The sequence below is a fragment of the Fusarium falciforme genome, chromosome 6, assembly GCF_026873545.1.
Source record: "Fusarium falciforme chromosome 6, complete sequence".
Lineage (NCBI taxonomy): Eukaryota > Fungi > Ascomycota > Sordariomycetes > Hypocreales > Nectriaceae > Fusarium > Fusarium falciforme.
In genome coordinates, this window is record NC_070549.1 from 970312 (window position 1) to 995481 (window position 25170).

The 25170-nt window shown below is 52.9% G+C and overlaps 7 protein-coding genes across 7 annotated transcripts; 5 read left to right on the forward strand and 2 right to left on the reverse strand.

The window, feature by feature from the left end:
• Nucleotides 1–3138: 3138 nt before the first annotated feature.
• NCS54_00785300 (Stress response protein NST1) lies at nucleotides 3139–6702 on the forward strand (the record flags this gene model as incomplete). The annotated part of the gene is made up of 1 exon (XM_053153258.1): nucleotides 3139–6702. The coding sequence occupies one exon, from the start codon at nucleotides 3139–3141 to the stop codon at nucleotides 6700–6702; it is 3564 nt and encodes a 1187-aa protein (XP_053009233.1).
• Nucleotides 6703–7992: 1290 nt separating this feature from the next.
• NCS54_00785400 (Hypothetical protein) lies at nucleotides 7993–8805 on the reverse strand (the record flags this gene model as incomplete). Its single annotated transcript, XM_053153259.1, has 1 exon — nucleotides 7993–8805. The coding sequence occupies one exon, from the start codon at nucleotides 8803–8805 to the stop codon at nucleotides 7993–7995; it is 813 nt and encodes a 270-aa protein (XP_053009234.1).
• A 1992-nt stretch (nucleotides 8806–10797) lies between these two features.
• NCS54_00785500 (Hypothetical protein) lies at nucleotides 10798–11094 on the forward strand (the record flags this gene model as incomplete). The annotated part of the gene is made up of 2 exons (XM_053153260.1): nucleotides 10798–10905; nucleotides 10957–11094. The coding sequence occupies 2 exons, from the start codon at nucleotides 10798–10800 to the stop codon at nucleotides 11092–11094; spliced, it is 246 nt and encodes an 81-aa protein (XP_053009235.1).
• Nucleotides 11095–11462: 368 nt separating this feature from the next.
• On the forward strand, nucleotides 11463–12126 carry NCS54_00785600 (Translation machinery-associated protein 20; the record flags this gene model as incomplete). Its single annotated transcript, XM_053153261.1, has 2 exons — nucleotides 11463–11476; nucleotides 11526–12126. The coding sequence occupies 2 exons, from the start codon at nucleotides 11463–11465 to the stop codon at nucleotides 12124–12126; spliced, it is 615 nt and encodes a 204-aa protein (XP_053009236.1).
• Nucleotides 12127–17327: 5201 nt separating this feature from the next.
• On the forward strand, nucleotides 17328–17926 carry NCS54_00785700 (Hypothetical protein; the record flags this gene model as incomplete). Its single annotated transcript, XM_053153262.1, has 2 exons — nucleotides 17328–17404; nucleotides 17458–17926. The coding sequence occupies 2 exons, from the start codon at nucleotides 17328–17330 to the stop codon at nucleotides 17924–17926; spliced, it is 546 nt and encodes a 181-aa protein (XP_053009237.1).
• A 1508-nt stretch (nucleotides 17927–19434) lies between these two features.
• Nucleotides 19435–20100, forward strand: NCS54_00785800 (Hypothetical protein; the record flags this gene model as incomplete). Its single annotated transcript, XM_053153263.1, has 1 exon — nucleotides 19435–20100. The coding sequence occupies exon 1, from the start codon at nucleotides 19537–19539 to the stop codon at nucleotides 20098–20100; it is 564 nt and encodes a 187-aa protein (XP_053009238.1). The 5' UTR covers nucleotides 19435–19536.
• A 457-nt stretch (nucleotides 20101–20557) lies between these two features.
• Nucleotides 20558–21292, reverse strand: NCS54_00785900 (Hypothetical protein; the record flags this gene model as incomplete). Its single annotated transcript, XM_053153264.1, has 1 exon — nucleotides 20558–21292. The coding sequence occupies one exon, from the start codon at nucleotides 21290–21292 to the stop codon at nucleotides 20558–20560; it is 735 nt and encodes a 244-aa protein (XP_053009239.1).
• Nucleotides 21293–25170: the final 3878 nt, after the last annotated feature.

Consider the following 25170-nt stretch of genomic DNA (forward strand, 5'->3'; position numbering starts at 1 on the left):
CCCCTGGGGCGGTGCGTCAAGGCCCCATCCTCCAGCCTGGGCCTCTATCCCAAACAGGCAATGTGAAGCCAGCCGCAAAACTAAAGGGTCCAGCATCAGCGTCAGAGAGACCGATCTCGATACGCTGACTCTCTTAGTCGCGGCAATACGCAGTAGGATGCAAAAAATTGCTAGGTGCGCTGATCTGCAGGCACATATGTACATACTCATCGCGAAGCTTGCTCCTTCCGGGGGATCCAATTAGCTATCGCCAGTATGTATCGTCGTCACGGAGCTAAGTTCGCTCCCATCGACATCGCCAGCGATGGACTTTTTTACCTTTCAAACATGGTCATCCGTCAGCGAATAGCAAACCTCACGCTCGCACTCCTTTGTTTCGGCATAAATCATGTTCCCCACGAGGAATCTCCACCATCAACAGCCTTGTTGCAAAACAAACAGAAAAAAAAAACCAGGTCAATACGATGATGACGGTCACATCAGATCCATGGCATCCAAATGCCGACATATCCACCTCTCGGGGCCTAGATTCTCCCCTAACTACCTATCCCGGAGTTTTCGCATTCGGTTTACTGTTGTTTGGGTACTATACTGTATCCTCGACTTCAAGACTCCGCGGTCTTTGCTTAGCTGGCGCCGCACCGTCATGCCATGTCATGTCACTGGCCGAATGCTTGGGCGCCTTTTGAGGCTGTGCACCTCAAGGCAGGAAAAAGGGCACTACGGAGATGCACCAACCAAACCCACCCGCCAGCCGGTAAGCTAAAAACAGGCACAGGGACCTCGCCAGGACGAACTAGAGATCCCCCTAAAAAAGAACCCTGGCAATTGGATTGGATTGGCAAGAGAAAGGGCCAGCCGCCTCCATGCCTTGAAGAGACCCCCGTGTCTCGGAATATCACAGAGATCGTCGCCGCCGTCAACTCTGACCATTCTCCCGGCTCCCTCCCGTCGGGTCCATGGGCATGCCTCATCCCAGATCTCGGGCCCGGCGGAATGCCGGTACGTCTCCGGTTCGCTTACGCTTCATGCCTGGCTGGCACTGGATTTTTAACGTGCAAACACGAACATGGCCAGTTCTCTCCCCACAGAGGCTTCTTACCTGCGTCTGGTGATGACGGCAGATCGGGGTCCCCGACAGCCAAATCCGTCACCGTCGAGTGTCTTACCCGCTTATTCGCCTTTACTGGGTTGCAACCACAATGCTTGATAGACGATAGACGCTCCGTCTTGCTGCAGCCGATGTTGACAACTCTACAACCGCGTCTCTTTAGACGACATCCTTTGTTCCCATGGGCCGAGTGTCAACTTATCTTCAGGCGAGACACGCAGGAACCTTAACATGAACCGGTTCATTGTGGCAACAGCCCTTGCGAGTTTGCTCTCATCCTGTGCCGTCTGTCCCCTCACGTATTAGTGCCACTGCAAACGGCCTCTGTGCTGCTCACTTCTCACAGCTGAGACTCGTCTATCCGTGTTTGGTCAATCAGCCGAAGCATCTCACTGTCGTCACTCTGTCGTCGACATTGTCCTCTCCGTTTGTCCAACATTGAAGACAAGGGGACGAAAGAAGGTGTCGTCTCATTTCTGCGTCTAGTCGCACAGGCGACTTCATGCGCCAACGTGGACGTATAGGCTGTGCGCTCGTACAACATGAGGCTTGGTTCAGCTCCAGGCGGATGGGGCCACAGCAGTCGAGTCAATTTCTGTATTTTCCCACCTCGTGCCAAGCTAAACCTGCCATGTCAACGCCATACGAGACCGGCAGCTGTCGTGATGCCGGCGGCTAGAGTGAAATTTGTCGCTTGCACATCAGCATCAAGAGTGAAGATCACAATCCAGGAATACCCCGTTTCCTCGGCCGTCTAGCCAAAACGGTTGTCCTGCATAGGAAACCGGAGAGATGATAATCCTTTTGGAGCTCTCTGGGGATGTAGTTCCCCGTTTCAAGTTGACATGGGTGAAATGAAGGACTTGACAGTATCCGCGAAGTCGAGACGGATAGCTGTGGTGGTTTGTTTCAGCAATCTGGAATATGGAGTGGGCGAACGGCGGGCTTATTCGGACAATCGGGCCCCAGTGAATGACGTTGGTGGTCAATTGAGTTGGAAATTGACTCTTATTGTATTTGTAGTCGTATTTGGGTTGATGTGAAAATACTACAATTGTCGTTACTCAACCGCAGTTCTTGAGAGGAAATAACACGCGACATCCGGCTGATACAATCATGACTACGAAACATAATACTACACAAGGCTTCCTTCTATTGGTATTCCGGGGACGTAAGTTAAAGACCGCCGCAAAAATGCTAAGATTACTTCCTGCAGTTTGACCAATTGTTTGTCAATACCCTCCTCAATTCCACCACCTCGCATTGTCCCATGTTTGCTTGCCCCAGGTTCAGGGTAACCAAATTACATCTTGGTGGTTTGCCAACGGAACGGAAAAGTGACGTTGACATCAAGGTCGTTTGCTCCCCACACCCCACCTGCCTAAGGCACAAACGAACCAGAAGGCTAGATCTTGCCCGTCACGTGCGCGATCACACCAGGCGAGGCAAAGAGCGGGGCCATCTCCGTCAATCAGATTCGTGCCTCCAGCGACCTGGCTCGTTCGGCTGCATGAGAAAGTACAGGTGCCATGTAACTCCACCAGAGAGTGACTTCCATCGCTTTGCCTTGAGCCTTGAGCCTTGAAGTACTGTAGTCTCGAGCAACCTACGCCAAACCACCAAACAAAGACTTTGCAACATTTTCACTCTTTTACTCCCTCCCCGTACAACATCATTACACGCCTCGCACTGCCCTCGCGTCTGCAGGCCAGAAGCATCTTATCGATTCCGCCCTGGGTCCCTCCCCCGCAGGCGTCATCGCTGACCTAACCCTGACCTTGGCCTCGCCGACTGTGAGTGCCTCATTTTGAGCCGCCCCCCAGACCCTCCACTCTCAACGTTCGCTCCGCAGCCGCCTCGCGACCACCACCTTGTCGCCTTACGACGCGCAATTCACGCTGCTCTCCTGCTGACACGCTCACCGCGCACAACAGACATCGCCCCCTCCATCCTCCCGCGAGTTCGACAGACACGTGTCGCGCACAGCATCTTCATGCCCTCGACTGCCCTGCTCCCGTAAACCTACGATGCCGGCCAACAACCAGAAACCGGCTTCCCAAACGCCGGCATCGCCTCGAAATACTGCAAAATACACCAACAAGGATGGCTCCAAGTTCATCACCGTACCTAAAGGGTCTCCCTCCGAGTCGTCGCTCCCCCCGACCCCCACAACTACCAAAGCCAGCGCCCCCCCACCAGATGCTAGCAATGGTCCTGCTCCTACTGTCAACCGCAAGAAGCAGAAGCGCCGGCAGAAGGCCGCTGCGAAACTTGCCCTGCAGCAGCAGACTGCTAATGGACATGATGCAGCATCTGGAGCCGGTTCGGCTGCGGGATCGACGTTGGGCCGCGGCCCCGCTGACCACGAAGAAGTCGAGAGCGATGATGAGCACGAGTATGTCCTGGCAAGCGAAGTGTCAGGGCCGACTAGCAACGGCCATCCGCCCCCGGATTCCAAGTCCAAGAAGAAAAACAAGAAGAAGAAGAAGGGAGGCGCAGCAAGCAACGACTCTCCACAATTGGCGGCCGATCGAAACCCTCCATCGCAGCCTAATATGTCGCGAGGTTCTGGCATGTCCCGCGACAAGATTTGGAGCACTAGTAACCAGGAGGAGCGAGAACGCATCAAGGAGTTTTGGCTTGGATTGGGTGAAGATGAGCGGAAATCCTTGGTCAAGGTGGAGAAGGACGCTGTCCTGAAGAAGATGAAGGAACAGCAGAAGCACACCTGCAGCTGTACCGTCTGCGGTAGAAAGCGCAACGCGATCGAGGAAGAGCTAGAAGGTCTTTACGATGCCTACTACCTGGAGCTGGAGCAGTTCGCGAACCAAGGCGAGGCACCTACCATGCTGCCTACACCCCGCGACTTCTCCCTAAGGCCACCTCGAGGGCTGCCATCGAGCTACGGCAATCCACCGCCATCCCGCGGGCGGATAGTTGAACATGTTGGCGATGACGAGGACGAGGACGACCTAGAGGAGGTCTATAGCGAAGACGGAGTGGAGGACGATGACTATAGCGACGACGAACCTCCCGAAGAATTCCACAATCCTCACGATCGAGACGTCGCCGATTTCTTGACGTTTGGCAACAGCCTTCAAGTCAAGGGTACGCAGCTTCTTGAATCACTTCTCCACAGATATGGTAACATGGACTTAGGTGGCATTCTCACCGTGGCGGATGATCTCCTCAAGAACGACGGCAAGCGATTCATCGAGATGATGGAGCAGCTCGCGGAGCGTCGAATGGCCAGGGAAGAGGATGCTCGCGAGCACTTCTCCCGCGGCTATGGCGGTCACCCCAACGGCTCATACTCCAATCCTCATAACCATCCTCCTCCCGACGACGACGAATATGATGACGAAGAAGACGAGGAAGAGGACTATGACGATAGCCAAGACGAGGAGTATGAGGATGAAGAGGTATACTCGAACCCCTCTGTGATGCCACCCCAGTCCCATACTGAGTGTTGCTGCCAGGACCAGATGACGGAGGAGCAACGGATGGAAGAAGGCCGTCGGATGTTCCAGATCTTTGCCGCTCGCATGTTTGAGCAGCGCGTGCTCTCAGCCTACAAGGAAAAGGTGGCCAAGGAACGCCAGCAGAAACTCCTTGAGGAGCTAGAGGACGAGAACCGCCTAGTCGAACAACAGAAGGCCAAGAAAGCTAAGAACGCCCAGAAGAAGAAGGACAAGGCTGCTCAAAAGAAGCAGGCTCAGGCCGAGGAGCGGGCGCGCAAGGAAGCTGAGAAGGCTGCAGAGGAGGCTGCACGGCAAGAAGCCGAGAAGCAACGGATTGCTCAGCAGAAGGCAAGGAGCGAGGAGAAGCGAAAGCAAAAGGAGGCCTACAAGAAAGCGGAAGAGGAGGCTCGTCTACGGAAAGAGGCGGAGCGACAACGGCAGCGCGAAAAGCAGGCCGAACAAGAGCGCAAAGCCCGCGAAGCCAAGGAAAAGGAGAAGAAGCTTAAGGAAGAACAGCGACAGCGGGAGAAGGAGGCTCGAGAGCAAAAGGAGCGCGAGGCCCAAGAGCGAAAGGACAAGCAGGACCGCGACAAGCGGGAGAAGGAAGCCCGAGCTGCCAAGGCTCAGAAGGAAGCCCAAGCTGCCCGTGAGGCCAAGGAGAAGCTTAAGGAGGAAAAGGCGGCAGCTCACAAGGCGGCCACCCAGTCATCGCAGCCTCTCCAAATCCCCAAGCGCGGACAGCAACACCCAGTTTCGATACCGACCGCCCTGCCGCAACATCCTCCTAACCCCAACAGCTACGCATCGCCTAAGATACCGGTTGCGACACCTGTGATTCCCAAAGCGCCGACTCCTATGCGACCCAGGACAATGTCGCAGCAACAGGACACGGCACCGACAAGCTCATCTGCGTCTCAGTCTGCTTCTGCTACTAGCCAGAATCCCTCGCCTCACTCATTGACACCAGCTCATATGAGCCCGGGCCCAATAGGGCAGCGCAAGAGTAGTGCAAGCACGACGGCGACAACGTCGCAGCATTCCCACTCGGTATCGCCTACGAATGCCCAGTCTAGGATTGCTAGTCAACCCATTGGCTTCCAGATGCCTCCCATGGGAATTCAGCCTCCTCCAGGATTGACTCATGCACCACCAGGTTTCCCGAACCGCATACCCCACGAGGCCATGTTCCCCCCAGGTTTCAGACATAGTCCTAATGTGATGATGCCTCCTCCTGGCATACACAGCGCGCCCGGTCGTGGATTCCCACCAGCGTCTATGCCGCCGCCGGGATTCCACCAAGCCGGCGATCAGTTCGGAATGGGTGGTTTCCCCATGCCCAAGGATGTTCCCCCGCCAGTGCATACCCGCCAGAGCTCTGGACAGTTTGATATTCCACCTCCAACGGCGCAACCTATTGGACGGCCTGCTCCTATTGGACGTCCCGGGAGTGTCAGCATGGGAAGAATGCCTGATGATCTCGATGATGAGACTACTCATCTGGGAAGTCGGGCGCTTCTTGAAGACGACGAACCGCTTGCCTCTGATGTGAACCCGGCAAGTCTGCGAAACCAGCCTCCGGGCTTTCCCACAGGTCCCTTTATGCCCTCAGGGTATCCCATGGCGCATAACCCCTGGGGACCTCCTGCTGGCGGCACATTCCCTCCTCCTGGATTCGGAAACCCGGGCTGGGGCGCGCCAAGTGCGCCTCCGGGCTTCGGCATGGGATCTCCGGTTCCCTCGATGAGTGCCATCCGCAGTACGGCTCCGGCCCGGCATGTCGCTGTTCGACAGATGCTCTGCCAAGCCTGCAAGGCTCTGGGTGGCTCAGGTGACTCGGAAGGCTTCATTGATTTGTCAACCATCAAGTCGCAGATTGATGATATGACGGGTGACAATATCTCGGAAATTGATCTGCTGAACTTGTGCGAGACGGAGGGAAGCCCGTCCAACGGAGGTGGTGCTTTTGACCTCAAACGGGATGTTGACGGTTCTGGAAAACACCGGGTACGATGGCAGCCGGATCCAAGCGACGGATTCAATCCTCAGTATCGAGCCGTGGGCGCACCGGGTGAAATTGGCAGTCCATTGATGGGCCATGCGTCACAGTATGTGCCGCAGCGAGGGTCCTAGGGAGGCCCCATCCAGAGGCCGGGGAATGAAGACGCCCAGCGGTCCAGCATTGGCACGACCAGGTCGTCTAGACAAGAGAGCAGCAATAGTAGTATATCTGGGATTCCAACCTCTGGGAGAGGATTGCAAATGCGCAAAACCAACCTTGACTTGTTCGATACACAATCAGTCTTGGAGACACGCGGTTTGTCGAGACCTTTGAATTTGCGAGCCGAAACATCTCCAGACAGACCATTCAACCCATTTGAAGACTCGTGGAGACAGCATGCGTCACCATCGTCATCCACTACCACGACCTTGGAGGCGCAGCTGGGAGAATCTTGTTTGTTTTCTGGACAAGAAAAAAATCCGTCACAGCGGACACAATCGAGATTCTTTCTCCCGAGTGGACGGAAGTGAATGGACTGAGCCAGGATAACAAGAGGACACATTCGGTTGGGCAATGGCATGGTTCACAGGGACTGGACTGAACTGGACAGGCATGGGTGATGGTTTTGATGCGGGATGCTGCTCAGCGGTACCACTTGGAAGGTGTTGAGAAAGCGAACCAGCGGACCAGCGTGAAATTATCGCTGTTATTACCGAAAGGGATCTTGTTCGAGTATCGGATAATAAACATGAGTCAAAGCGGGCTTGATGCATTGGCAATTTTGTCTGTCTCTGATTATTTGTGATGTGTATCTGTGAATGAAGTAGTGATGTTCTTGTGGGATGGCATTGATGTGGTTGGGATGTGTGCGAGGGTGTTGATGGATATGAATGGCAAGGATGAGGTGATTCCCATGGCTAAAATTGGCTTGCATTTGTTTGACCATGGTGGAGCAGAGGCCAAGGGACAAGTTTCAACGGTGGGTCCAAATCTAACTCCAGCCTCGATGCCTCTGTGATGCACCCGGGCCGTTTAAGGAAGGCAATGGAAGCACGTAAAGACAGAAGCAGTAATTATGTGGCGATAGCATGGAAGTACAGGTAATACTTTAATTCAACGTCTAGGCTCTCCCCCTTTGGTTTCGTAGATGACATTCACACACAAAGTTGCAGACTTTATCCTTTCCCATTGCTCCGAAATACTCAAACATGAAGTTGTTGTTGATGTTGTTCCCTGGCCTGACAAAAAGGTATCAAAAAAGACGTAACCCTCGCCCCATGGCCTTGAACCGAGTCAAGTATAAGACTCCCCCGACGCGTTCAAAAAGACACAGCTCAGCGTTGGGGTTGTGGTGCCCATGAAGGCTCCTCCCAGACGCTGGAAAGCCTTCCCGACTCCCTTCCTCGGACGGACCGTTCCGCCTAGATTCGGGTCTGGTCCTGGAAGGGGTTGGCTCCGGCGTTTGATGGGTTCGACTGACCAGAGGCGTTGCGGATGAGGGGCTGGCGCTGGGCGGCGCGCTGCTTCTTGGTGGCGGCACGGGCGAGAGCGACGGCCTCGGACTTGGCGGCGAGACGCTTCTGCTCCTTCTTGTCTCTGCAGCACATGAAGGTCAGGTAACCCATCATGAGGGCGAGGGCGCCGGCAAAGACGATGGCGATGATGATGCCGGCCGTGTCCATCTCCTTCTTGACCAGGCAGATGGTTTCGTTGCTGTTGTCGAGCATGGTGCAGATGACATCGTCACGGCAGGTGCTCGTGGTGGTGGTGATGGAGGAGCAGGATCCCGTCTCGGCCGTACCGCTCTTGGTCTTGACGTCGCAATCTGTCGTTTCCTTGACCTTGGCGGTCAAGCAGTCCTTGCCAGACGAGGTGTCGGCCGTCTCTCGCTTGAAGAGGGTGGGCCCAGCGGCAGCGACGCGGGGAGCGATGGTGGGAAGAGGAGCGGCCGGGAAGCGTTTCTTGAGGTCCTCACCCTTGGCGAGCTCCTCGCATCGCTGCCATGTGCGGCGGGCCTCGGCGATAGCCTCCTGGGAGGAGCAGCCGGCGTCGGTGTAGCAGCCCTGGACGGCGGGCACTTCGGGGGATTCGAGCTTGGAGAGGCACCCAGCGAGGGCGGACTGGTCGGCGCAGTCGGCGTAAGCGGCCAGGTCAGCGCTGTTTTGGGCGAGACACTCTTGCTGGGCGATGGCGAGTGCGTTCCCCGCGAAGAAGACGGCGGATGAGAATCGCATGCTGGCGGTTTTTCGGGGGGAGTTCAACCCTAGAAGACTTTCGGCGAGAAAAAAGAAGGGAGGGCGATCGGCTGGCGATGGTATGGGATGGCTTGGTCTGACTTGCTCCAGAGGATGCCCCGCAAGCTCCAGTTGTCGATTGCGATTGATGGTCGGAAATCAAGACACGTCAATCCCTTGCAGCAGAACAAAGGGAGAGAGAGGAGGAAAACCACGGGGTGTGGGAGTCGGAGATGGAGAAGGGTTTGGCGTTTTTGATGATGGGTGATGGATGTGGCCCAGCAAGGGGGGGAAAGGAGCAAGAATGGAGGAAGGGGAAAAAAAAGAGAAAAAAGAAGCGAAAAAGCCAAAGGAGAAGGGATTACTTCTTTGCCTGGGAATGGATGGCTGGACGGGACGTGAACAAACAGGACAGGGTGTGAGGCGGCCTTTGGGGCTGGGCTTACTATTATGGGGACCAGCCTGCTAAAAAAAGGGGAGATGATCGATCCCTGAATGGGCGGCAGACAGACAGACAGTGAGACGCCCACTCTGGAGCCCTGGAGGGAGATGAGCTAGTGAGCAGTCAGCCTTGGAGATGAGGAGGGTCCTTGGGGCGACCGGGGTGCTGCAGCTGTCCTGTTGGTACAGTAAGACTGTGTCGTTGCCGCTGAGTAGCTGGAAATTACGGGCTGGACTGCCGCCGCACACTGCAACTATCCCATCCCCATCCCCATGGATGAGCTGGCAGAGCGTGTGGCGCTGGGTGGAACTAACGTTGAGAGCGCGGCTGAGAGCGTGAGACATGGCCTCCGCGTTCATATCGAGCCTAGCTATTCTATGGTGGTGGCTTGGATGGGTTCAGCCGTGGAAGGTTTTCTTCAAGAACCACTTTGTTTCCCCAGCCACATGGCAACCAGAGACAGACTGAAGCTGTCCGGCAATGGGTCTCTTTACTACGTACGGGAGCATCTCGGCAGAGAGAGTGTTTTCAGACAAAAACAGGGACTGACCCATCTCGGGCTGGGATGGAAGTTGGCAACGCAGCGGGCATCCCCTTATGCACGCATAAGCACAAGCCTCCGCAAGCGCTCAGTGGCTGAGGGGATCCAGCTTGGAAGGATGGCGGTGCGCGGCACATGGGAGGGGTCTGACCGGGGGTTGGGTTTTTGGCTGCTGGTGCGACAACGGGCTTTGAGTGGAGAGGAGTGACATTTTCGTTTTTACGGGTTGGGTTTTTGTCTACGGCTGTTGGATCTTTGTTTCTTGGGGGGACTTTGGTGAGAGGCTGAATATGGATAGCTTGACCTGTCAATAGAAACCCTAACAAAAGTGAGGTGAGAAAGACGGTCAGGATGGATGCTTACGGCTTACAGCTTGGTCTCTTCACCCCTGTCGCTCACCCCCGAACGCCATCCAACGCTTTGGGGTTTAAAGAGCAAGGCCTCGCAAAGAGAAGACCGAGACTCTTCTTTCTTGTCGAGTTTTGCTGTCGGAACATGCCGACTCCAAGGTAGGTTCCAAGGTAAGGTATTCACGACTCGTCAACCATTGGGTTTGTCCACGCAATCATTTTTTTTGCCATGGATGTTCAGGGGGCCTGATGGGTCAGTGCATTTCTCTGGACAACAATCAAAAATACGAAAAAAAAAACTCCGACAACAGGATCAATCTAATCCATCACTCGTTTTCTCTTACAAACTGAATGGTAGAAATGCCTTGAATCTTGACCAAAGCTTGCCTGTCTCACAAAGTGCACGTCATGGGCTTTGAGTCCTCCCTGGGAAACTGGCGCGTAGCCAATCCGGCCGATTGCCATGTGAGGCTACGTCATCGTCGCGAGAAGCTTCCGAAGCCCGTTCGTAAGTTGATTGTACGAGGAAAGTAGGAAGGTATAAAAACCAGGCTACGGCGGAGGTTTCCAAGAACAATACTTTAATTTCTCTTTTTTAATCTACACGAGATATATAATTTGACACTATTCACAACACACACAATACAAACAACTTCACCATGCCTCTTGTCGTTCCCGGTATCAACTCTACTTCTGGCGATAACGCCGAGGAGTGGCAGAACAAGCTCGTCGGCAAGAAGCTCTCCGAGTCAGAGTCCAACGAGACGGTATGCTTCCATTCTCTGACGAACCGGTTCATACCAGCTGACCAGCTGCAGGTCTTTTGCAAGCGGGATCTTCCCGAGGAGACGCGCATCATCGAGCCTGGCATGATGGTGACAAAGGACTTCAAGGAGAACCGGCTCAACGTTCACCTCAAGGACGACGGAACCGTGTCGCATGTTGTCAAGGGATGAGCTGGTGGTTCGTCTGTGTGAGGTTGTACGAATAAACGAAGGGATGGCACGACAGCATGAATAAATGAGAACAACAGGATCACAAACAAATTACTTACCCTGACGCGTGTTCATCGTAGACGCCGTGAATTCAGTTCATGGTGATGCTCAAAAAAACCCCCCGTATTGCATCTCGAGACTTACCCCGCCACTCCGATCCGCGGGGCATCGACTTTTCCCCCCTACCAAAACAGCCCACCCCACCAAGACACGAGACGAAGCTTCTCCCTCACGAGAGCCAGTCCCTTTAATCGTTGCTACGCGTCTCAATCCATTTCAATTCTTTTGTATTTATAGACTACCACTCGGCACTGCCGTAAGCCGTCGCCATGTTCAAGAAAGAGTACACCCTCTTTGATCCAAAGCCCCTCATCAAAAGCTAATCTCTCTAGGATCCAATCCTCGCCGAAGCAAAAGCTCAAGTCGTCGGTCCAGCGATCCCTCCGACAGGCGCTCCTGTCCACGTACCCGCTCCTCACGCCGCACATCGACGAGATCCTACCCAAGAAGGCGTCCCTGGCGAGCATGAAGCTGACGGACCGCAACACGCTGTACGTCCTCGACTCGACGCCGCTCTTCTACCAGCAGGACATCTCGTCGACTATTATCCCTCACCTGCGCCTCGTGCACCGCTTCCCCGACGCGTTCCCGAGCATTCGCATAGATCGTGGTGCTATCCGCTTCGTGCTCTCGGGTGCTACACTTATGGCTCCTGGTTTGACCTCTCCCGGGGGTAGGCTGCCGGCCGATGGTGCCCCCGAGGGGTTGGAGGAGGGTAAAGAGATGGAGCAGAAGCTAGAGGAGGATGGTCGATGGAGCCGGGAGCTTGAGAAGGGTGAGCCTGTGGTCGTCATGGCTGAGGGCAAGGTGGAGGCTTGCGCCGTGGGGACGCTGGTGGCGGGGACCAAGGAGGTCAAGGCCAAGGGCAAGGGGCCCGTGATTGAGGACGCGCACTTCCTGGGCGATGGCCTATGGAACCTGAACACCGAGTGAGGAACATTGGCTTTGGGATTGGAGTGGGATATCGTGATACCAAACATACGTCGAGATGGAAAGCTCATGCCAAGAGATGGTGTCAGGGGTCTTCGGCTGGGTCAGGGCCGAGTCGTGTCACCCGGAATCGGCCGAATATTGAAACGCAGCGAGGATGTCTTAGGATATCGATTCGGCCGTTGTTTGTCGGCACCTTGTTGCTTCTGAGGAAAGATTTTAGACAATAATATCTTGGTTAAGAGCGCCTTGAAGACTAGGTCTCTGTGAAGCTTGCCAGGCAAACCTCTAGTTATGTGTTGGGGCCAAGTCAAACTGTCTTGGAGAAACCAGAGTATCTCATTAAGTCGATGCTCATCGTTCATTAGAAAGAACTGATGCATGGGGACTCTCGAATGGCCCTGTCTCTGTAGTAAATGCAAGCCTCTGGGTTACTCGATCGATGCTCGGTCTCCCAGTGGGCCTTTGTGAGCGAGAATGCGGATATATGAGTTCTAAAGTTGATACTCAAGATGACCGATGTCGTCGGTACATTGATTAACTATTCATAGCTTGAGGAAGAGGTCCTCTAGCCCCAGTGGCATCGCTATGCTTCAAGACGGGGCACCCGTCCATGATCCTCTAGGGCCCCCCAGGCGAGGTCAAGGAGCCATAGGCCATGGGTGCTTACTAGAAATAACGATTATGCGATCTATCTTGTAAGGTCAGTTTAGGCATGGTTACCAATAAAATGAATTATGAAAGCTCCTCAAACATACCACCTGCAGGAGCGTTGGTAGATGCAGTGCTTGATAGATTCGAAGTACCGTCCAAAGGCCGACTCTTTATGAATCAGTAGCTATTGCTTTCGTCGAGAAACCCCGCTCCCGTCATCTGGCTTGAAGGAGCCTTTTACATAGTCGGGCTGTAACACCGTCTTTGAGTCAGTGACAGGTAGGTCAACCAGATCATTTCACGAAGGGAGAATAAAAAACTCGAGTTTCTCCGTTCGCTCTACGAAGAAAGAAGAATATGATACATTTTGGGCCTTTCCTGTAACTGGTGCGTATTGAAAGCTCTCGCATGTCTTGACTAAACTGGCAAGTTGGGTTTAAGTTTCGACGGAGACCTGGCTGTCGTCTACTCGGGGCCTCTTTGACCTTTTCACCAGAAATTGATCCTATGATAGGAAACTCCAAACATGCTAATCAGAGAAAATCATCTTGGAAGCCCCTGGATGTATCCTCACTCTTCAGCGAGTAGTCCAGATCCTACGAGGGCTGTGTTCTAGCGGACCAAGCAGATTCAAGACTTGGAACATCTCGACGTGTTTAGAAGGTGTAAGAGTGGTTTCTATGGCTACTTTGATAGCGCGCTTGGTGTTGTATGTTCAAGTGTCTGTCGGTTGGTAGGTAGATGGGAGTAAATGCGTCTCCTTGCTCTCCTCGCGCACATCTTGGTCCGAATTCATAGTCGATTGATAAATTTTCAGGCCCAAGCTACCGAAAAGTCATTGTGTATGGATCTTGATGTATCTTCAACAAATATGCTTGTTCTCTGGGTCGAGTTTGACGAGGTAAATACTCCCTTCGCGCGATGAGAGGGGGACCAAAGCAAGGGTGCATGCCTCCTCTGGACCAGCCAGTCGGAAGATATCATGGCCAATTGGTGAAGAGGGTAAAATGAACCAGTTCCATACATTTGAGGGAACTTCTGACCCGAGTTTGCCAGGCCTTTGACTGATATGTGTGATGAACTCGTGGCGTCATACAGGGCCATCGGGTAGGGTTCTTAACCAGTCACTACTCCGTTAGAAGACCAATTGAATCTTTGTCTTGAACAGACATGGTAGGGAGAATCTCTGACAAAAAAAGATACGATTAAACAAAACTCCTGAAAGAGTCCTTTGAGAAGGGCCAAGACCTCGCGTGAGGTTCTGTAAACTCCATGAAGGAGTCGAACGACGAAAGGTTCACTGACCACCTTGATAAAGCGTGATGTTACGTTGTGGAACACGATGGACTACTATGCCAGGGGCAGAAGTGAAAGATACCTTTCAACAGGTACCGAGGCAATTAGGTCATTTATGCTGCTCAACATACGTGTATATCAGTTGGCCCCCTAAACTTGATAACCGGCACAATGATTACACTTGAGACCATATTGAGTTTAAGAAAAAAGGTCAAGTAGAGAGCCTAGCAAGAGCAAGAAACAAACGTAGGCGATCTAGAGCAGGCACCGGTGATAAAGAAGGTGAGTTTCAATAATAGAAGAACCGAAGTCTATCTTGAATTTATCAATCCTCAGGAAGAACGTAGGCTGTCGCACTTCGCTCTTATAAGCCTGGCAACTTGGAGGTCTAGAGTTGAGAGACTGCATAGCTGGACTCTCTCAGCTAGATCCTTTCCAGTGGCGTTGACGACCGCATGGCAACTAGTATCTGGAGAATCAGATTTCTTATGCTCAAGAACAGAAAGGCCTTTCTGGGTGGCAAGGAGCTCAGGACGACTGCCTTTTTGAACAGATATCAGAGAAGTAACAGGAGAAAGGGGTTTGCTTCATTGAAAAGTAATTTAACCTCGTAGCATCCTGGCTGGTTGCCGGGGTTTGCGTCATGGAGAGAAATGAGGTCCTGGACCAGCATCCTTTGGATATTGTGATTTGCCCGGATCTGATATGTTTGTTGGTTCTGCTGCTTATAAAAGCAATGACAGAAGCAATGGCGGTTCTAGCCTTTCTATGAGTGGCTGAACCTGGTCCCCAGAACCTTGGCATTGGTTGGCCATACCTCTTCCAGCTTAGGTTACATCCGGAAGTAATTTGCGTCCCGAGACTATTGACTGTAGTCCACGCCACGATCACAGGGAGACGTTGTTGGTCGTTGGGGTGCACGACCTTATAAGAGTTACAGCTGCAGCTGTTGAGCAAGTGTTTTGCTTATCCCCTCGACTCCCTCGCTTAGGTTTCGACAAATCCTACACTCGTTCTTAACTAGGTTCTCAAGATGGTGTCCCACAAGTTCCTGGTTGCCATTGCAGCCATGTCCCTTGCGACAGGCTCTTCTGCTGGTCCATGCATCCCACAGTCATCCGTCACAACTGAGACCGTAACAAGTTCAGGCACCGAAACCAGCTTGACAACAGTCTCTTCCACTGAGGTGGCCTCTCGTACAGAAACCACCATCTCCAGCGCCACCGAAACTGCCTCTACTACAGAGACGGTTACTTCCTTCAGCACTACCGAGACGCCTTCGACAACTGCAGCGCCTACTTCCACCACAACTACGGAGGAGGAGATCGTCGTCACAATGGCCAAGAGATCCTTCCAGGATGGCCCTCCTATCAGAAGAAATGTCCACTGCGAGGTCAACGGCTCGCGCAGAGCAATCTCGCCGGCTGACGAGTTCAGCGAGGAGCGACCGGGCGTGCCAATTTCCATCGAGGGTTGCTATCAGAGATGCAAGGTAAGCCAAGCTCTCCCACAGCTCCGTTAATAGTACTGACATGCATGTTCAGGACAGAGCCAACGCCGAGCCTAGTTGCAAGTCCTTCTCCTTCTCTTATGGTCACCTTGGCCAACCCCTGTGTGACCTCTTTGACGGGAGCGTTTCGGAAAGTGTTAGCACACTGGACCATGCTGAGATTTCCTTATGGTTCGATCTCGTCTGTGGTTCGCCCTCCGAGAAGGGATGGGAGCCGAGTGATTCTTGAGGGTCTGGTTCGGATGGTGGAATGGGTTGGTTCAGGGGCAAATCGAATGCTCTCGAGAGCATCTATTTTCTGACCCAGAGATGAAAATAGCCGCTTGTCAAGTTGTAGGTACTGAGATCTGTCTTTGATGTTGTATTATAGTACCTATGATATTGGGAGTCTGTCAGATTAGTCATGGACCTGTTTCGTATTGAGACTAGTCGACCTCTACACTTACTGGGATTTGTCTTGCACCTTTTGCTTACGTTCCCTCCACCATTGATCCTGTTACCATTGGATAGAACATCCATCCAGACACAACAGAAACTGCCAAACCAATCGTTGAGGTCTCGCTAGGATGACCACATTCTCTTCCATCCCTCCATACATCCTCGGCGGCGCCTGTGTCGGTCGAGGCCTGATGGCCATCTACTCCCCACGAAAAGAATACGGCCATGTCGGTTTACCGCTCGAATCTCTAGCAACTCGTCCAGCCGACCATGAAGCCGGTGGAATATCGCCGCTCATGTACTTCAAGGGACTCCGCGAGATCTCGTATGGTCTCACGCTGATGGTGCTGCAGCGTCAGGGGAACGAGGACGCTGTTACGACCTTTGCTGCCATCTTATCGGTCGTGAGGATCGGCGATGGCCTTGTTGTCTGGATAAAGGGAGGAGAGGAGTTGAGATGGAGGGCTATGGGCCATTGGATCACTGGGGTCGGGTTCGTTGGGTGGGTGATTTGGAGGTGCAGTTATCAGGGATACTTTTGACGGACTTGAACACTGGATTAGATCTGGATGAGAAGCTGCGTTAGCAGAATTTTGAACTTGATATATCGTGAGACACATTCTTCTCTGCAAGGACCCCTTACCTCGTCCTGCAAAGGGGTGCATGTTGGCGTATACGACTCCCATCAACTGTGACACCGGCCTTTGCTCCAATATCAGGGTGCGAGCTTGGTGTAGTTTGAAATGATGGATGACACGAAACTATATCCAGCCGACATAAGATAGATGTAGATAGAAGAAAGGAGATCAGAGTATACCAGGTAGCCTCACGGAGACCAGGGGCAACATGGGGCTTGGGAAGATCCTTCAGCGTTCAGTTACACGTTCTCCAAGCATCCTCTGTGCTGGAGGGGGGACTCGGAAATTTCAAACACCCAAGCTGTCGTTTAATCCAGCGCTGTAGAGTGTGCTGGCCTAGTCCTATTAGAGGCTATTGTTCGTCCACTGTTCGTGAGCTTGGTCTGCCAGCTGCCAGGCACTTCTTGCCGGAAATCAGTAGGCCGTTCGCGCACACCCAGGCGTTTGGCTTCTCTATTTTACCCCCCTCTCGCTTTTTCATTTCTAAAACCTGCATCGATTCTAGAAATCGCATCTCCAGAACAAAAACACACCTGTTCTTGAGACGAGCTCGATTTCTTCTAGAGATCACGTCGATTTCTAGAAAGCAGCATCACTATCATCTTCTCGCGCACATCTCATTGTACACAAACCAATCTTCACCACACGTCATCAGCACACGAATCAACATGGCGGATGAGGGTCGTCTCTACATTGCCTTGTACACCCGCGGAGGCAGAGCCAGAATGGCCACCAAGGAGGACAAGTAAGCTTTCTCTCTTCCTACTACACTCGTAATTGAATACTAACGATGAACAGATTCCACTGGGCTTTCATCACTGGTCCAGACTATGAATCTCCTGAGGCTCGTGCTACTCGTCACCACGTCACGCACGGCGTCGAGATGATCGATGGCACGCCCCAGATGATGTGGAAGTACTGCGAGCAGGACATTCCCACTGGGTGGACTTCTCAGCTTCTTGTTCGCGTTCTCATCGGCGAGGTAAAGTCCATGGACCGGGTCAACTTCATCTTCCACAACACGCCTCTGAAGCACGACACTGAGGGATGGAACTGCGTGAAGTGGGTCGAGGACGCCTTCACGACCATCATGCAGGACGAAAACGCTCTGGGAGAGGCAGTCACTGACTGGGACGCCATCCGTGACAAGGCTATGGAGTACGTCGATGCCAAGATCAAGTCTGGTCGCTTCGAACTCTGCCGCGACTTTGAGAACGATGAGGTTCCCACTTGGGACATGGTCGGCAACAAGGAGCTTGCAACTTAAGCGAGACTTGAGAGACATGAGATATATGAGGGAGGATGGGTGGCAACGTTGATCATGTATCTGCCTTCAAGGGCTTGAGAGCAAGGTGGCAACTCTATGCGAAATTCGGGTGGTAATGAATCAAGAAATCACCATCCTTGTTGTTCTAAAATGCATCGTGAGGGCTGGCTTCTCTGGTCCAAGTGTGCTCGCAGTAGACCGAGAATCACCATGCCGTCTCTTAGTCCCCATGCGCAGCACAATATTTCTATGTACTAAGCTGGCGAGTCTGCTTGGTCCACGTGCGTAGAAACCAGCTGGCTGCTCGACCGCCGGTGAGATGCCAAGAGCCCAGACACACCTGAAAGCATGTTTACGTACTCGACATCTGTTTGCTTGCTCCAGGTCCCGTGATTTCCAGCCCCAACCCTCACTGCATAGCTTCCGAAGCATCAGTTCACCTCCGGGCTCTCTTTAGCCCGGCGGCAATATGAAGCCCCTCTAGGCATACCAGTGTCTCGGCGTATCTCTCGCGTGGGCACCGAGAACATGACGATGGAAAATTTCTCTCGACTCGTGGCCCATGTCTTGGAGCTTTGGTCGACTGCAGTTGGAATAAACATCCAACGAGACACACCTAAAAAAAGGATCTCACTGCATATCATGTCTTGGCAATATAAGCATCCTTGAAATATCCCTCCGACTTTCCTTGGCCTTTTGCGCCAGTTTTCGCCCTCGTATAAATCCAGATCAAGCTGAAAAATTCAACACTGTCAAACCACTGGCAATGCCATTGACTGGGTCATGCAGGCCGTCTCTAATGACACAGGCGGACCCGTGGCTTGCTGAATCTTGGGCTCGTAACGCCTCAGCGCCACTTTCTGACGGGCAGCCGATGCAGCGGCTGAGGACATGGTCTGATGATTTTCCGGTGGGAGCGAGACTTGGAGGAGTGTTTGGTAGAAGAGATTATTTGGATATGGACATTGACGGGAGCGTACATGAGATTATCTTCTTGGACGGTTGGGAATACGATGACCATCTCAGAGGAAGATAGGTGGCTGGAGGTGTGGCTTTGCCTACATTGTGAAATCCAGTAGATGTGCAAAGCTCTGCTTCAAGACGAACCTGATACCTACAACATGCTGTCATACTACGCCGTCGTGTCCCAGACCGCTGGGACCGACATCACTTCACCAGATCTCACTCCCGTCAAACAAAGTTAAGGAACCAACGGCCTCAAAGAAACAGTCCAATCGCAGAGCCCCAAACGAAAACCAATAGCTTGTGCTAATAATAGTGCCGCCTGTCTCACATTGGCCCAATGCCGCAGCTTGGGCTGCCCGAGCCCCAGGTCCAGACCACATGCGAGACCTCGTATTTCCCCACAGCCACCGTTAAGCTTCGCTGTCAAGGTATGCGCGCGTGATGGGTCGTCAGTGCATTCAAGAGAAAAGGTTCCGTTGGGCTGGGACGTGGATGGGAACGTGTATATAAAGGTTGGTTCGACATGTTAACAAGACTCATCATCACTCACAGCATCTTCAACTCCTTATCACTCCTCCACAAGCCTCCAACTTACTTTCAACAACAAACCTTTCCACTCGCTTTCAAAACAACCCACCTTCACCATGCAGATCAAGACCATCCTCCTCACTCCCCTCCTCGCCGCCGGCATCGTCTCGGCCGCTCCCCAGCAGTCCACCAACACGTTCGAGCTCCTCACCCTCCGCAACGGCAGCCCCATCCACTTCTCGGGCGTCCAGGCCTCCGAGAGCCGTCTCACCCTGAAGAAGGCCAAGCAGGGCGCCTCGTGCACCGCTGGCCCGGCCGACAACCACGCCATCTTTGAGCTCCTCGGCGAGAATCTCTTCCTCTACGACAAGCCTCGACGCCAGCAGATGTGGGTTGACCGCTCTGGTATGGGACAGGGTATCCTTGGATACAGCACCGGTGCTCAGCCTCTTCCGAAGAATGCTGAGCAGACCGGCTGGAAGGTTGACAAGAATGGAAACCTGAATTTCAAGGGCTCTGGTCTCATTGCTTGCCCTAGCAGCATGAAGAATGGCCCTTGGTCTATTTGGGTCAGTGTCGGTATCAACCAGCCCGGAGGCAACAAGGGCTGCGTGCCCTTCACGGCCCGCGCCATCAAGAACTCGAAGCCTACTGGCTGCGAGTATAGTGTGCAGAAGTAGAATCTCTTCCACAGGATAGACTGGTGTTTGGGAGAAGAGCATTGGGGGTGGATAGAGCTGGTTTGGAACTAGATGGATTTACGGTCCTTTAGAACTGGCATTGCATAATGGTTACGAGGATATGTACATGGATGATAGAATTATGAAAATATTTTGATACAGATACGATACCTATCCTTGTGAATAATGCAGATTGCTTGGTGAATACATAGACCTTCATTGTTCAATCATCTACCTGGCAAGCTCACTTACACCCCGAGAAACACGACGAACTGAGCCAGGCTGGATTCAACATTGGAGAGAAGAGAACGCTCCTGAAAACACACCCAACAGCCAGCCAACTAACCGCTCATGCCAGCCATTTGGCGCTTACCACTACTCCTGTACCACGCCAACGCCCTCGACTGAACCGAACCCAGCCTTTCCGCACCAGCTTGAGAGCGACCAAGTATACAACTCAGGCTGCCAATTTGCCCAGTTCCTCCTCGGTCACTTCCCCATCAAACTCCTGAACCTTCGGAAGCTCCTTCAACCCCTTGGCCGTAGCAGAAACACTCTTGCTAAACGGCGTGCCAAGCTTGAAGTTGACCTCTGAAACAGGTGCGAACCAATTTTTCTCCAGAAACTCGCGATCCATCGTGCCGAGATAGATGTGAAACACGTCCTCGAAATCCTTGGGAAGGTTTCCGTCCTGGCAGTACTCGGGGAGAAGCTTGAAGTGGAAGCAGATGTGTGTTCCGCATCGACCGCAGAAGCTGCGGGACCAGGCTTTGCCGCAGCTTCTGGTGTGGTAGAAACGGATCCAGGTTTTGCTTTCTTCTCCTGCGAGGAAGGCTTGCGTGCCTGGGACATAGGGGGGACGGTCCGCGTCGGCCTTTTCAGCGTCATAGTCTTCCGCGAGCACATCTAGGAAGCGGCCGCTCACAATGGTGGACTCTGAAGAGGGAGAGATGGCAGATACCGTGAGCATAGTGGCTGGGATGTCGGCCATGGCAAGTGGGAGGAATGCACCAGTTGATCTCCGGCAATCGTTGCAGTGGCATGTAATCGCGGTTGGGAGGCGTGTGTTGGAAGAAGGAGGTGCCATCGGGTGCAAGGGCCTATCCTCAAGACAAGGGATGGCGATGCGGTAGCGGATGGCGCCGCATGAGCAGCCGCCAGTGACGGTATTTGCGTCGTCGGGAAGAGGCATGATGATGGTATAGATCGAGTAGAACTGTTGTGAAGATTAACAAACAGCGACAGCCTGGTGATTATATAGACAGTCAGTCAATCTCTGTAATTGGTGTCTCAGTCGGTGACACCAAACTCCTTTGACGCATCTCTTACGGCGAGGCGTCCTTGGCGGTGCTCCTTGACTGGCTACTCCTAGCCTTGGCTGACCAGGATGATCTTTCCATGGCTGCACAAATATGCCCGTCTTATTGAGCCTCGGGCTATCAATTGACGTCGTGAAATGCGATGGGCGATTAGCTGCTAGAAATTCACGGCGCAAGGACAATATCGTGAAGATGCCCCGCCAGCCCCTCAGGCGCGCGGAATAATTCCTAGCTGCGAAAGAGGATACTTTTGTACTTTCGGGTGTCGAGTCGTATAGAAATTTCCATACTATGTGAGAAGAGCGTTAAAGTTAAAAAGTAGTTTGGGTTAGACTGGTGGAAATGTGAAAAGTCGTCGCTCTGCTGGAGGGTGTTCATGGCTAGTTGGCGGCCTGGTCAAGGTCACCTACGACGGAGGGTTTCTAGTTTTCGTTCATTCTTGGGCGCAATTGATTATGAAGATCGTGGCCGTCTGGTTCTCCCCGTATCTCAGGTTGATTCGTGTTCGATGATGCCCATGTCGCTGCTTCTCTGGCCTTTCGAGATTTGACTCGGATTCGGTGTTTCCACTCTGCTTTCCATTGTTAGTTGTCAACAAACTGTGTCTTTCTCTATTCGAGGCTTCGGGGCACTTACTCGTGTGTCGCTTCTCCGAGTCCTGAGATAATGGATAGCCTGGACGAAGGGTGGCTTGAAGGCGCGAGGAAAGAAGGTAGAGTTGATGCTGCCGAAAGCCTCTCAAGTAACACGAAGCCTCCTCAATATGCCGGAAAAGAGACTATCAAGGCCCATAGAATAAGCATAACTGAAAAGATCCTTCAAAACACCAAAGTTCTCTGCAATAGGGGTCATCTCAACCTGGAGTCTTCGAGTTTGATGACCTGGGCTGTCCGGGGGGGTCTTGACCTGACTGCAAACTGATAGGCAATGTGTCGTTAAAGAAGCTTTTTCTGATCAATAGAGGGCGAGTGGCTAGCCGTGGTTTTTCTGGCTGCTGGGAGAACGCATCGATATCATCCTCACTTGGATTTCCTAGGCGGCAATGTCTCGAGCTGGCGGGGCGCATTTCCTCACTTAGACATACGCTGGTTTGCGTACTTTGCCGCTAGTGAGTAGGCTCACGAGGATGTTGGGTAAAGTCCTGAAACATAACATCTGCTTTGATCAAGGGATGATTGAATAACAAGTAAGACTGGAGCTCAAAGCAACGAGACTTTTTAATGCGCACCGAGAAGGGAACAACACAATCGCTCGATCAAATGGATGGGAGGCTGTCACATATGAGGCCGTCGCAGAGGAGGATGACAGCCTCCATTAATTCGGCGGGGACACCGTTCTAAAGTTGAAGGGGAAGACGGAGGGCGGTTGATAACCGTGTTCTTCGTGATTGTGACTGATAGCCTCTTCATACTCAACAAGACCGGCCACAGATTATCTATTCGCTCAGTTAACCGATCAAGGGCCGGGCTTCAACTATAATAAAGGCCGAATATTGCATCTATGGATGCCTTCCTGATAACTGTGTCTTTTGCTATTGTGGCTGATGGCCTCTGTTGGAGACGGCAATGAGATCAACAATGTGAAGGTGCGGGTTGACGAGGTCGTCCTGGCTGAAGTGGGCTCTGGTGGAAGGGCAACTGCCGAGCAGGTCCTGCGGGAGGTCGATTTCCTTGGATCGGTAGACGAGATAGGCCTGTCACGTCTCGAGGCCCAGAACGCTGATGGAAAACTCGCAGGCTGATTTATCGATCGATTGATGGTCATCGAGCCTCGCGATCTCGCAACGGAGGTCCGTCTCTGGGACAAACGAAGGGTCGACAGGATGGAAGTCGTTCGTGGTTATGGAGGTCTCGGGGATAGCGGGAAACGTGTTTGGGACGACATAAAGGTATGGTGCCATAAGCCCGACTGCTAAGGGGAAAAGTAGAGCAGCGACGAGAAGGATTGTCCGTGAGCCCTAACACAATGGAATCCCGGATCCTGACACAGAGTTAGTATGGTTGGGTGTAAGTCCAAGTCCAGGCAACAAACCTACTTGTCGTAGAGGCTAGCTCCTAGTTCTCAAGGACGGTGTTGAGGAACACGTCTTATTTCATGTTAGCAAATTGAGGAAGGAGAGACTAGGAACAACGAGGGGATGGAAAATCTCAAAGAATTTACTGGGCTGAGGATAACACTTACTGTATTGGGGGCTTCTCAAGGTTGGGAGAAGGTATCCTCCACAACCCCTACAGCAAGGCTAGGGGTGCCAACTCTGACAATCGAGGTGATAGACTAGCCTCAGAGGGCGGGAATCTGACCGACAAGAAGAAGAGATTCGACGTGACTTTTGGGGGAGGAGATAGATGGAGGTTGGACAAGGGGCTCAGGGATTCTCATGTCCAACAGTGCGCGGGCTGACTGGGAGTGACGGAGTAGGCATTGTGTTCTTTGTTATAGTTGAAGCCCGGCCCTCGATGGGATAACTGTGCCGATTGGTAGATGACAAGAAGACGACTCGCTACTTTATCGCTGGGCGATGGCCGCGCCGTCTGGAAGTACAGCATGCGAGCTTGGTGGACTTGGCCTTCTTTGTCCACGTTAGCTGATATCTAGAGAACAACAAAGATCCAAGTGTGAGAAGGGAATCGAGACTAACTGAGCCGAAGAAGCTGCAAAAGGAAGACGCAGGATTCCACTTTCTGGTATCAAGGATAACTGAAGACAGATTTGGCCAGTCGACGATACAAAGGTCGGAAGGAGAAATAGAGAGATGAGAAAGGATCGAAGAGCATGTTCCTTGTGGTGGGAGTGTCTGGTTGCTGTGCAGGTGCTGGACTGTTGCAATGCGGCCAGCTCAGCTCAGCCAGGGGAACGAAGGAAGTGAACAAAGATCTTAGGATAGGTGTGAAGAATGCATCGATGGAATCGAACGTCTGTAGAACCTTGTACTAAGGAGAAGGAATTGCTAAGAGACACAACAGGGGAGCAGGAGAGGTCAAGGGGGACATGATGTTTCTAGCAAGCATCATCCGTGGAGTGTACTCACAAAGAAAGACATCTGGATTTCCCCATGGCGCTGGTTTCGAGGCCGCAATAGTGGAATCCGCGAGTGGGAGAAGAGGGAGCAGAGCCGCCTGGCCGTTGAAGGAGGGAGCGCCTCCCAATGGTGGGTGAGAGTTCAGTGGCCCAGGGTGCTGGGCCGGAGCACCCCGGGCCAGAGTTTGAACAACATGATTCACTGCCTTGGTCAGCTCCTAGTAGCAACGACAATGAAAAAAAGCAGAAGAAACTCACAATACCAATGCGAACTCGGCGAGGAGGCGGCCCCCCCTCTTGGTGGAAGGGCCCTGCCCCGTCCCTCCCATGGACACAACACCACGGGAGCAGGGTCCTTGTTGAATACTCATATCTCGCTGAGTAGGAGGGGGGGCCGCCTCGGAGAAGTGCGACGAGGGGTTTGTCGGGGGGCGGCCAGGAGGCCGCAGCCGAAAAGGAGGCTGTTGCAAGCTGTTGTTGATGGAGGAGAGAAGAAGAACGAAAGGATGGTGGGGAGGGGAGAGGGGGCTTTTTGTCAGAAGAAGGAGGAGGAGGAGGAAGGTGCACAGAATTTGCCACTGCCCTTTTGAGAGAGGAGAGTGCCTCTGCCTGTGGCCCTGTGCCGAAGGGGGGTGCACGACCGATCAGGGCACCACACAGCACATTAGGAATCTTTTGGGGCCTCAAAACTTGCAAACGAACAACATGATGGTCTTTAGATGCCTGGAGATCG